We start from the raw sequence: 12,137 nt of genomic DNA on the forward strand, positions 1-12,137 counted from the left end.
ACGGAAAAAAAAAAAAAAAAAAAAAAAAAAAAGGCTGTCCCACAGAGCTTGAATAAATGAAAAGCTCAAAGGGTTGTCTTGGGTGGGAAAGATAAGGGGTGTGGTTGGTCCCATAGCTAGTCTCTTTCACACAGCACTGGATATGGTGGCTGGAAGCCAAGGGGAATCTCTAAATCCTTTCCTTGCAGGAGCTGGTTGTAGAGCCTGTAGTCAGCCCTGCTGAGGGAGTGGGTGACATCTGCCCCTTGGTACTTCAGAGGGCCACTGAAGGGGTTTTAAGGCTTATCCTCAACCCCCTTGCTGTGCAAAGGAGCAATAGCTCTAGAGGTAAGCTTGAGGTACACAGGCTCCCCCCCCCCCTTTTTTTTTTTTTTTTTTTTACTGTGGAGCAAGTATTACCCTGGAGGTGAATTTCTAAGCAGGAGATGGGTTCCATAAATACCCAGGATTAGTCTTCACATAAAATCTAAATAATGACAGGAAAGGGAGAGTGGGAAGCAGGACCTGCCAAACATGAATACTCTCACTCTTCAAATAGTCAAAGTGTTTCTGTTCTGATTGTGATTCTCTCACATCAGTGGGATAACATGTCTAATAGTCCCTGAAGTTATGCTACTATATGTGATCTGAGATAAGAAAATATGGTTCCACACAGTGCGGATCCAAAAAAAGGCCAACATTACAGAAACATACAGACATTATTGTAGTAGAAATGCACAAATGTATGTAATAACCACATGTAGACGGTGAACCCACCATTGAGGACACCCAAGGAGTCACTAGTCTCACCCAGACTTCCTTCAAAGTGATAGAATGAGTAGAGTGGAGAGCAAAGGAGTGATATGGGATGGGGTGGGTCAAAAGTGCTTTATATGAAGGACTACAGACAAGTCTGAGCTACAGCAAGTAGTGTTTGTAGGTCTAGAATGGGAACATCTCAGAATCCAGGCCTAGGGTACTAAAACAACAGGGACAGAGGCCTTCCCTACCAGCTGGATCTCAAATCCTTAATCATGACAACTGGGTAGGAGGGCAACAAACACATCCCTAGGTAAATGAGTGTAAATACAGATCTCTTTGTTTTATAAAGAGGAAACACAAAAACACCAAAATATGTTAACTTTGGCTTGGCTAAGTTAAGTCTAAAAGTATTTTTCTGTGTAGGATATGGTAAAAGAAGGATTAGGAAACTCTCTTCCTTTTGTACTATGAACAGAACTTGAAATTCTGCAATAGACCCTTACTGTGGCATAACTTTTTAAATCATTCTGGAATACTTGGAGCCCAAGATCTTTTGCCTCTAGAATCTCGGAGAGTAGTAAGAAGAAAAGACTTAGTCTTCATCGCTCCCAAGCAGAAAGCCCAGAAGGAACTGGATAGCACGCTGGCGGTCACTTGGAGTCTGTCTTGTCATAAGGTTGGGTGGAGGCCTTAGGAGAAGACTAGTGAAGAGAGTAGCTAGAGGGTGAGAGAAAGAAAAGGTGAAACCTCTGTCAGACATAACCTAAGCAAAATTTCAGGGTTGGGGGTCTGGGGCCAAGGACAAGAGGAGGGAAAAGACTGCCATGTGTCTGGACATCCAGTAAGGTATATACACTGTATACAATGCACACAAATTGTCCTCAACAAACACCCCGTGCAGCCATTCTTATGAAGTACTCTTACCAATCATGTTGTCACTGACGTTGTTGTATTCAGAGTATTTTAAGAGTTCTCGAAGGAATGCCATCAAGTAACGGAAGACATTTCTATGGCACCTTGGAAGCTGGGAAATCACCTGTTTAAAAAAAAAAAAGGAGGTGGGCAGTGAGGAAAACAGGTGGAAGAAGAGAATAAGAAGAACTTATAGCTGCCATAAAAGTAGTTTACAATCCAATCTTTACTGGACCCCATTCATCTGTCACTACCCTCAGTTATTTAATCATGACCAACACGACACCTGCTAAATTATAACTCTGAAGTAAAAATGTTCATACTCTTTGGTCTCTATCCACTCAACGACCAGGCCATGTAGCCATCACACATTCACATGCACACCCTGCCTCATAAGCAGGTCAGTGTTAATCTGCTTTTTTTCCCATTTCCGTGGACAGATAGCCACGGCATCTGCCAAGTTGAATGGTTTTCTCTACGATGTCACTTGGCATGGATGGGGACCTCCTACCAATACTCACTAGTCCTATTTACAGGTAGTCTCAGCTATTGTGTGTCAAAATCATTTCAGGATTAAAAATATACACCAAGAAAAAAAAAGAATGGCTCCCAAGTGTCACCCACCCTTCCTGGTAATGTCAACCAAAATTCCATGTACAATCAGCTTCACCAATCTTACCCCAGAGTAGAGGTATCCACCCCACTATGTACTGGGTAAACAGAAATAGGCCAACTGGGAAAAGGTGGCAAATACAAGTATAATAGGAAATAACCTAAAATTTAAGGGTCTCAACTCTCAGTGCTGGTGGTTCTGCCATGAATAACAGATCCAGACCCATCCTACTACATATCTGGCTACCTATCTGGCTTTGTAAAAGTGATGAATTCTTTATGGGGGAACCTGCCCCAAATACATCTTCAGATTGGTAAAATTCACCTGTCGGCAGGTCCGGGGATCATGAGCAGAGTCAAGACATCGCTGATACAGCTCGTAACAGATGACCGGCTCTGGCAGCGCTTCCAGGAAAATGAGTAGTGCTTCAGCCACAGAATGATTACTGCCAGCTGAATCAAATTAAGTCAATGGAAAGGGGCTTCAGAAAAAAGGCTGCACAGAGATCCAGTTGGCTCTTTTCTTTAAGCTCCCACAGGGCCTATTTCCCACCTCTTAATTAGGGCACACTGATACTAACTGGGGTTTGATATGTTATTGGTCCAAGTACCCTGCAGCTGAATTGATCACTCTTGGGAGGTTTGGCCCAACTTCAGTCAGGGAAATATGGCTTGCAGAATGATAATTCACACTGCACCAGTCCCATAAACCAGTCCCCAATGTTTCCCATCCTTCTCCCTGCCCTAGTGACAGTGGTGGCAGGAGTAATTGGTCACCTGAAGGAAAACAGCACCAGTGTTGTGGCCCTATATTCCATGTCTATTAGAAGTCATTGTTACCTACCCCTTGATTCCTTTTAGTAAGGGCCTGATACAGAGAAAGCTCAAAAGTTCCTGAAAGGAACAGAGTAATAATTGGATAGTCAGTGATTATCTTATAATAAAAGACAATTATGAAGAAAATAAATATGGAAACAGAAAAATCAATGTAAGAAGAAGAGTTTGGCCTAGTACTCATCCAGCTTGGTTGAAAAGGATACGGATTGTTTCAGGAATGCTGGTATCCAGACAATCAATGATCTGCTGTAACTCTTCCTGCATTCCAGGGGTTTGGAACAGGTCCTCCTACCAAAGAAGCCAGAATGAAGGAAACAAGGAAATATAATCACCCCTAATGTTCTGAAGCTCACCCAGAGATCAGGAGAGCACAGAAAGCAAAAGGGAAGGTGGTATGCATATTAATAATTAGGAGTGGAAGTGTGAAAATAGCACCTTTTTCCTATATGGACTCTATTATCCATGTGAAATTTTATTCCAAACAAGAAAATGATCTTCAAAGGTTTTAGCCTATACCTGATAAGGCAAGGGAATAGAAGGCTAGATTAGGAAATCAGGTGTTCCACTTCTAGCCTCTTGACGAGAAGTAGAAGGCAGAGTCCGAACAGTATAACCACATTCAAATACTGATACTACTGAATTCTGGAGAAGAAGGAAATGGCATGCTTATACTAAACCTTGCTTTCAAGTTATACTACTGTTCAGTAGGTAAGGGAACATTATTCTTTGGTCCCAAGAAAGTTCTATTTTGGGGGGAATGAGTTGGGGGTGAGTAGTATTTTAGATAGGATTTAAAAGATAAATTAAGACCAAATTAAAGAAATGGGCTTGAAGTTTGCTTTGGACTTTAAAATCTGTAATGCCTACATGACAGGTAAAGAAGGCATTATAGACTCAGGTACGTGGTTGTCCGGAGGAAGAGCATGTAGCCAGGAGAGAGGCATTCTCAGTACCAGCCCTGGCTCTGCCACTACACTTAGGCTGTGGTCTTAGGTAGATCGACTCAGCTTGCCTGCTTCAGCTGTCACATCTGTGAACAAGGACATTTCCATCTGCCCAGGCAATCCGACAGTGCTGCTGTGTGGTGGTAGCTTGGGAAACTTAAAAGCACTATGCTGACATGAGGTATTATAATTTCCCATAGAACTTGTACACCTTCCAAAGTTGCAGGGAAGGTCTACTCTCACTTACCTGGTGACAGGCATATTTGAATAAGTGATCTACTAGAAGCCAGATCTCCTTGGGAACCTGAAGGGGTCTCTCACTGGCACCTTCATCCAAGGGGACCATCTGCAGAAGGGACTTCTCCTAATAGACAAAAAAGGAGAGTCAAAGGGGTCTCAGAATACAGATGTCTGTATTTAACCTAATCTCCTTCCAATTCTGATCAGGCGGGCACAACGTGATCTTCATCTCTTAAGATTTTTCATTTTTTCTCACTGGACACCACTGGTCAGAAGGCAACCGAAATTGATTCCCATAGTTAAAGAATCTCCTTTCCTAAATGCTTCACTTAATGGTTAAGCATTTCATTTGGGTTTATGATGTTTATCATGTGGATGCATTCTGTGTTGCAAATCCTTTCAGTGGTGATGCTGAGAACCAGTGCTACAGCAATACAGTCACAATAGAGTCCACACACTGGTGACTTGTGGACCATTAAATTATAATTGTCAATATGGTACTTTGAGAGATAAGTGTCTGCATTTAGGTTTTTGTTTACTTTTAACTTACTCTTTCTTCAAGTCTTAACACAAATACTATTGTTTTCACTGAGGATTTAAATGAGGTTCTTTGGTTCTCAAGAACTAAAGACAACTCTCTGCATTAGACCCACATACACGAATACTTCTGCTTGATAGAAGTTCTCATCTTAAGGCACTAAAACTCACAAGCCTTAAGATCCAAAAACAGTAAACTGATCACAGCAAACGAGCCAGAGACACCACAAAATGTCTAGGGTCTGAGTCCAAAAGTTATTGTTTGAAAAACCCATAAGTAACACAACTTAGATGAGTAACTAAGTTTGAATTTGAAAATTGCTAGGAAATAAATGCAGTTATCTTATGTTTATGTAGTCAAATAGAAAATATATGAAAAAGATGTCCAAAATAGGTTAACAGGCATCTGAAGGCAGCCTTCAGAAAAGTCCTGGTGGAAAAAATCATGACCAGTTTTTTGCATCCTCCTCCCTCCTCCACCTCCAACTTAAGGTCATATATTATGTAGGTTCGATTTCAGGAAATTCTTGCCCAACACTGTGCAACCTGTAAATCCCATCCACAACCCCTGGTCACATAGCTTTTAGGGAAAGACAATAAGTATTTCACTGCTTTCACAGAGACCACATACACTACAGCAGAGCTGAGGTCTCTTCTTAACATTGTGTTCTTTAATAAGCTCTGATGACCTTTTAAAACTGCTGTGCCTTTCTAAGGGAATGAGAAGGGAGCATGACAGTTGGTTACCACTTAAAATCTTTTTTTTTTTTAACATTCATTTTGCTTCCTTTCTTTCTTTCTTTCCCTGGGATCCTATCACTTAATATTCACGTTTCCTACACTTGCCAGAACTTCTATCAGTGGCTCATCCACTGACTTCTTTCAGGTTGCAAGTATTAAATCCAGGCATCCACATGATATATGAGCCAAAACACTGTCCATAATGCACTCTGCTAACTTTCTGGACCAAAAGCAACACATGCACAGATTCTCTGGCAGATGCCTCCTAACTTACCATATATAAATTATTCAGCACTGATTCATGTACTTAAAAAAAATGTGACATCCAACTGGAGCTTTTCCTATACTAAGGCATTAAAGGCAACACAAGGCACTGTCCAAGATGAAAAGACAGAACATAAATTGGTCTTAACAGGGAAGGGTTGGGAAACAGAGCTGTCTCAAACCTTAGTGGTTTAAAAAGGTTAATAAAATGCCAGTAGGTTATATACACCATCCACTATCCATTTTCAAATAAATGTGTGATAATACAAAAGTCATACTTGTCTCTGAAGTGTAGAGAAAGATTGTGCACAAGAAACAGTATTTTTTAAAATTCCACAAATTCTGAACTCTGACTTTCAAAGGGAAACCAAGGCACTTTGTAGTCTTTCAACGAGACACATTCAGTGCCTGATAAACCCACATTCTGTAACCTTAGTGCTAATTATTAAAGCACAAAAACGGTATACGATCCCCATCATCAAAATGCATTAAATTCCACCAAATGAGGAGATCCTGTTAGATATTGCATCAAAGTACTTTAAGAACGCTTGTCAATCCCATGCTGCTCTACTTAAGAGCTCTGTGTGGAGGCTGGCACTCTTCAGGTTGAAGATGGAGAGACAGTGAGGGCCTGCAGAGGGAGCGTTCCGCTGGGCCTTCAGGAGACACCCCACACCCCTGCCATCAGGAGCAGTATGACTTCAGCAAGTTTTTCAACCTTTCTGGGCCTTGGTTGTCTTGTCTACTAGAATGGAGAAAATACCTTACTCTGTCTTAAGGCCGAGGGCTGGACCAGATGATCACTTAGGATCTCGTTCAACTCCACGATTCTATTCTGTGCTCTTTTTCTTGTTGGAATCTGTGTATTCTTTCAGTAATTAATCATTATTACTGATAACCCCAAATCACTCGATGCAACAGAAATCCACTTCTTCTGGTTTTACTATCACTGGAAATGAAGGACAGCTAACTCGTACTCTCCTCCAACTCATCAGCTTTCAGATATATCAAGACAGCTCTGCAGTTACTTCTCATTTCAAAAATATAAATCTGGAACCTTGAGTCCTATTGTTTTTATGTACTGAGTCTCAATAACTTGACTGGTGCAGTCAACATCTTTCCTGTACTTCGAATACACTTAAAGACAGCTGGCGGGACTTTAGGGGATTCTCACCGAGTCAGAGATCTCTGATATGGGAACGCCTAGGGACAAATTCCAGGGACCACAGTTAACTGTTAATCAAGCACAGGGAAACTCTCATAAGCACCAATGGATCGCATTACCTTTTCTAGGAAGCTGTCTTCTTCCTGAGAGCAGAGCAGGAAAAGAAAATCATTGACAGATAGAAAATGATTAGAATTAATTCACAGAATTAGAAGCAGATCAGTATTAGAACTCACTAGCTTATTAGATACATATGCATTAAACAGCTTTGAATTATTTGAATACATTACAATCAATGAAAATGGAACACATTCTCCATATGCAAAGTTCTCTATTATGCCTATTTAATTTTGTGCAGTTTAACTGAGAATATCTCTCCAAAAACATGCATGTGCATTCCTAGACTTTTGTCCCCTTTGGCAGCTGGCAGCCAACCCAGCCAAATGCCCACTGATGTCTCTTCCTGTTTGTCTGCTGCTTGGAGGCAGGTCTGCTGCTGCTCTGTGTGGCTTCTCACCTAACCTAATGCCACCTCAATGGAAGAATTTGGTTGTGGGCCCAACAGTGGCCATTCTGAAGGAGATGGTAAGTGACTCTCCTTTCCACTGCTATTCCTCTCATCCCAGCTAGCCTCCTAAGCAATATCCCAGGAGTCCTTTCCATCCCCACATACCCACATCCCTCCTCAAAGGCTCCTAGAGTCCCAAGATTTGCAGGTCCCTCTGAAAAGTAAATGAATTTCATTTCAGAACTTTGTGGATCAGAAGATCCATCATTATTCCCTATTTTTGTTTTCCTATTGGGTATTAGGGAAAAAAGGGAAGCAGAGGAGAGGAAAGAAGAAGCCTTTTTAATCTCCTCTTTTATGTTATTATTATAATCCAATAATAATAACAGCAACAATTTCTACCACTGCCACTTATGGAGCATCTGCCATGTACCAGGAACTGTGAAAAGTGTTTATATACAATGTCGTTTAATCTGCACATGTGTGCAAAGTAGATATTATTCCCACTCTACAGATGAAGAAACTGAGGCTCCGAGACAATAAATTATTTGCTCAACATCACACTTACTATTAGGTAGTAAGTGGCAGAATAAGGATTGGAACCCAGGTCTGACCAACTCCACAATCATTATCACTATGCTCCCTTGGACAACTCAAAAGGACAATGTGATTGCTTCCTGGATGTAGACAGGGAAAATCTGTGAGAATGTGTTCTACATAACAGGCTAAAGACAGTGAGAAACCCCAGTTACAAGGCAGAATGGTTAATGGAAAGAGTATAGGCACTGGTATTAGACAGTCCTGGGTACGAATCTTCATTCTGCCTCATTAACTTTGTATAGACCTCAGGCAAGTTACCAAACTTCATAGAGCCTCAGTTTCTTCATCTTTAAAACAGGAATACTAATATTTACCTCATAGGGACAGGGAAGCAGCCTACCACCAAGGGTGGGGTGGCAGTGGTGGAGCAGTATGCCAGCAGAAGGCCTGTGTCTCTCAAAGCTCCTCATGCTTCCCCAGTGACTCCCAGTTGGAATCCTCCCAGCCCCGCTATGAGCCACTAAGAACTCAAGTATAAATCACATGGCTCGAGTCTGACAGGGAAAAGGAGAAATCCCAATCTTACTGTCCAAGATGCGTGAGGGTGGGCGTGTGGGAGTATGTCTTCCCTGACATTCCAAGTGGTAATACTGAATGCATTTCCCCCCAAACTATTGTTATACATGGCGATCAGGTTTTTTAGTATTGTTAGATATGAGGGTGTCTGTCATGGAAAGATGCATATTATCTTTTAATTCTATTTTTCCATGAACCTTTTGAAGTACCCTCATACATTAAAACTAAACATGGTTTTGTGGGTTTACCAAGACTCTTAAATACTACATGAAATAAAGTAGTCAGAGTAGTGCTTTATAAGTTACATGATATTTATAGTATTGTAATTACAATACTTTTTAATGTGAAAGTTAATTTTCTGTGCCAAAATCTAATTTAATACAATTCTGGAGCACAACCTTTTATAAAATTTAGGACTACTTGTTAAGAAATAGAGAATCCACCTGTCTGAAAGACTTTATGTTTTTTCTCCCATGAATACATGATACAGAATACGATGTGTAAAACTAGGCAGAGAATTTGTATTCTAACCTGTCAAACCAGGCCCTCAAAGTTTTCTATGAGCAGTAACCACCTGCCAGTACAAGGCACTGTGCTAAATGCCTCTGGGGGGAGGACAAAGAGAAATGAGGATACACAAAGCAGAAAGCCACAGTTAGTTCCTGACCCTGGTTTGCAACTGATTTGGGGTGAGGAGTCCCAAAATTTACAGCTTGATATTGTTATAATTCACAAATACAAGTTCTGAATAAATGGTTATTAGCTCTTAAAAGAATCACAGGATTTTTAAAGGGTAGAGATGGGGAGGGGATATTACAAGTAGAAGAAGCAGAAATTAACAAAGGCATAGAGAAGGTAAATCACAAGGTGAGATTAGAAAGAAGTTACTCACCTAGTTTGTGAGGAGCATGGGGTATGTCCAGAAAAATAATGGGAAATCTGAAAAGGTATGTTTAAAGTCAGACTTTGGGGGGGGGGCCTTGGTTAAGGGATTTGGATTGTATTTTGCAGGCATGGGGGAACCACTGACTACCTTTAAGCAAGGAAGGGATAGGCCCCAAAGCAGCAGTACAAAGATCAATCTGACAGCCCTGAATAGGAAAAACTGAAGAGGCAGGAGGAGAGGGGGAGGGAGAGAGGAAAAGAGGGAAAGAGGGAAAAGGGGAAAGGGGGAAAGGGGGAAAGGGAGAAAGGGAGAGAGGGAGAGGGGAGGGAGGGAGAGACAGACAAAGGGAATCATTAAAAGGCTATCGAGGTAGGTCAAGCAGGAGAGAGTAAACACCGATTTTGTTTTTTTCATTTGATTTTAAAAAGTAGAGTTGTCCACTCTCTGCAAAGGCTATATGTTTGATCACATTAAAAAGGGGAACCCAGTTAAGGATTTCTCCAGTGGTGCAAATTTGGCACATAGCAATTCCAATGAAATGATTCTTTACCCCAATATTTACCCTTAGAAGAATGTTCCCAGTAGTAAATGCAGCTAAAATAATATAAAAGAGTCATTTAGAGACAGAAGATTCAATTTTTTTTTTTTTGGTAGCTGGCCAGTACAGGGATCTGAATGCATGACCTTGGTGTTACCAGCACCATGCTTTCCTAAGTGAGCTAACTGGCCAGCTCAGAAGATTCAAATTTTAAAAACAAAAAGCAAGGGGCCGGCCCGGTGGCGCACTGGAGAGTGCGCCGCTTGGGAGTGCGGCGGCGCTCCCACCGAGGGTTCAGATCCCATGTGGAGACTGGTTCCCGCTCACTGGCTGAGCGCGGTGCGGGCGCGGCACCGAGGGTTGCGATCCCGTTACCAGTCAGTAAAAAAGACAAAAAGGTAAAAAAAAAAAAAGCAAAAAACTGGAAATTCTAAAAAGGATTAGTTCATATGAAATACAGAAAGAAGAAATACAAACCATACACCTAACAAAATAAGAAATGGGTGGTTAGATCAGTAGGACAAAGTAAACACCTAGTGAAGAGATCACTGGGGAAAAGTTAATCACCAAGTTGTTATTCCTGTTATTCCAAATTTTTGATATCATTCTCCCAATAGACATGTCCCCAAGCAAATATAGTCTCTCCATCCATCCCTCAACTTTTCTCATCTCTGTATGTACAACCAAAACCCTTAACCAGATTTGGTGAGTTCAAGCCTCGTCTCCTTTCCATTAGTCCATTATACAAGCAACACCAGAATGTTCTTCCAGATATGTCAATTTACAACTTCACACAAATCATCAAAGCCTTCTGATGGTTCTAGATGCCCCCTGGCTCATGCATAAACTTATCTGTTGACTTCAAGACTGTCTATCACCTGCCCTTATCCTACCTAACCAGCTTCACCCATTCTTATCCTTAATCTTCATTTTTTCCAGGGAAATCTTACGATTTTTCATACATGGTCCTTTCACTTTCACCTTCTACCTTTTATTCAAGATGTTTAATACATGTTTCTTAAGTACTTGGACTTGACTGAAAATACTTCTATGACTAACCCCAAATCACCTTCCTAGTTTACTTTATTCTTATGTGCTGAACTTATTTCTAAGTCATGTTGGTGTTACATACATCAAATATTCATTAAAACCAAAATAGGCTGATTCTGAAATTGATTTTTACAGAGATTAACTGGTCAATCAATATGCTTTTATAGCGTATAAGGGCTTCAGTAAACAGTACAGGAAAGAAATCTGTTGTTAATACAAATTACCAGCATTTTAAACAACTCAATTTAAATGACTTTCCAAAACACTGACTTACGTACCAAACACACTGAACATTAGCCAGTAAAGGTGGTTAATGTTCGGATTATCTCTAACCAAACTCTTTATTAACCACGATTTAGGATTTAGCCTTATTGTACATGCAAGTATAATAGGAACCCACATAGAGTCCATAATACTTTGTACCCAGTGTGTAATGAATAAATATTGATGATCATTTGCTACTCAATATGCTAGTTAATAAAACAAAAAACCTATCTTAATTCTGAAAGAAATAAAGATGATTACAACAGTAGATTCTCATCTGTTTCCCACTCATGCTAATCCCAACTATTCTAGGAGTGGCAAAGTCACTGTTACTGAGAAGGGCAGGAAGAATGAAAAGTACTTATGCCAGTTATTTCATTCTGCATTTACTGGGAAGACGGTTTGGCACAAGAATCTTTCTGAAAAGGCACATGCATTGAACTCATTTCTGGCTTCACCAACATTTTAGAGTAAATAATACGATATGATAGAGGACAGGCACCATTATTAATAGTATTGTCTCATGGGATTTGAAATATCATCTTGGGTCTTGGAAAAAACACAAACACTAGACCTAAGGAAGCACTTCAGAAGGTCAAAATCAAGTCAAAACAGAGTGAGAAGGTATTAAGAATGGGGTACTGATTATTTTAGATTTCTTTTTTACTGCCCCACACTAATATGGATAATTTCCTCATCAATAAGATATAAGAATAACAGAGAAATGCAACACAACGTGAATCAGAACCCTGAATCCTACAAAATAAAAACTTTAAAAGAAT

General features: G+C 40.5%; 1 protein-coding gene across 1 annotated transcript in view; it reads right to left on the reverse strand.

Moving 5' to 3' along the window:
- Positions 1-388: 388 nt before the first annotated feature.
- The window catches only part of OCRL (oculocerebrorenal syndrome of Lowe), a 52,888-nt gene continuing 41,139 nt past the window's right edge, over positions 389-12,137 (reverse strand). Inside the window, exons 20-25 of the mRNA XM_008572399.1 lie at positions 7,113-7,136; positions 4,294-4,410; positions 3,306-3,390; positions 2,591-2,718; positions 1,666-1,777; positions 389-1,458 (exon numbers count right to left, since the gene is read on the reverse strand). Coding sequence (XP_008570621.1) covers positions 1,334-1,458; positions 1,666-1,777; positions 2,591-2,718; positions 3,306-3,390; positions 4,294-4,410; positions 7,113-7,136 — 591 coding nt within the window. The 3' untranslated portion in view covers positions 389-1,333. The remainder of the gene's footprint in view (positions 1,459-1,665; positions 1,778-2,590; positions 2,719-3,305; positions 3,391-4,293; positions 4,411-7,112; positions 7,137-12,137) is intronic.

This window comes from Galeopterus variegatus, unplaced genomic scaffold (genome assembly GCF_000696425.1).
Source record: "Galeopterus variegatus unplaced genomic scaffold, G_variegatus-3.0.2 Scaffold779, whole genome shotgun sequence".
Lineage (NCBI taxonomy): Eukaryota > Metazoa > Chordata > Mammalia > Dermoptera > Cynocephalidae > Galeopterus > Galeopterus variegatus.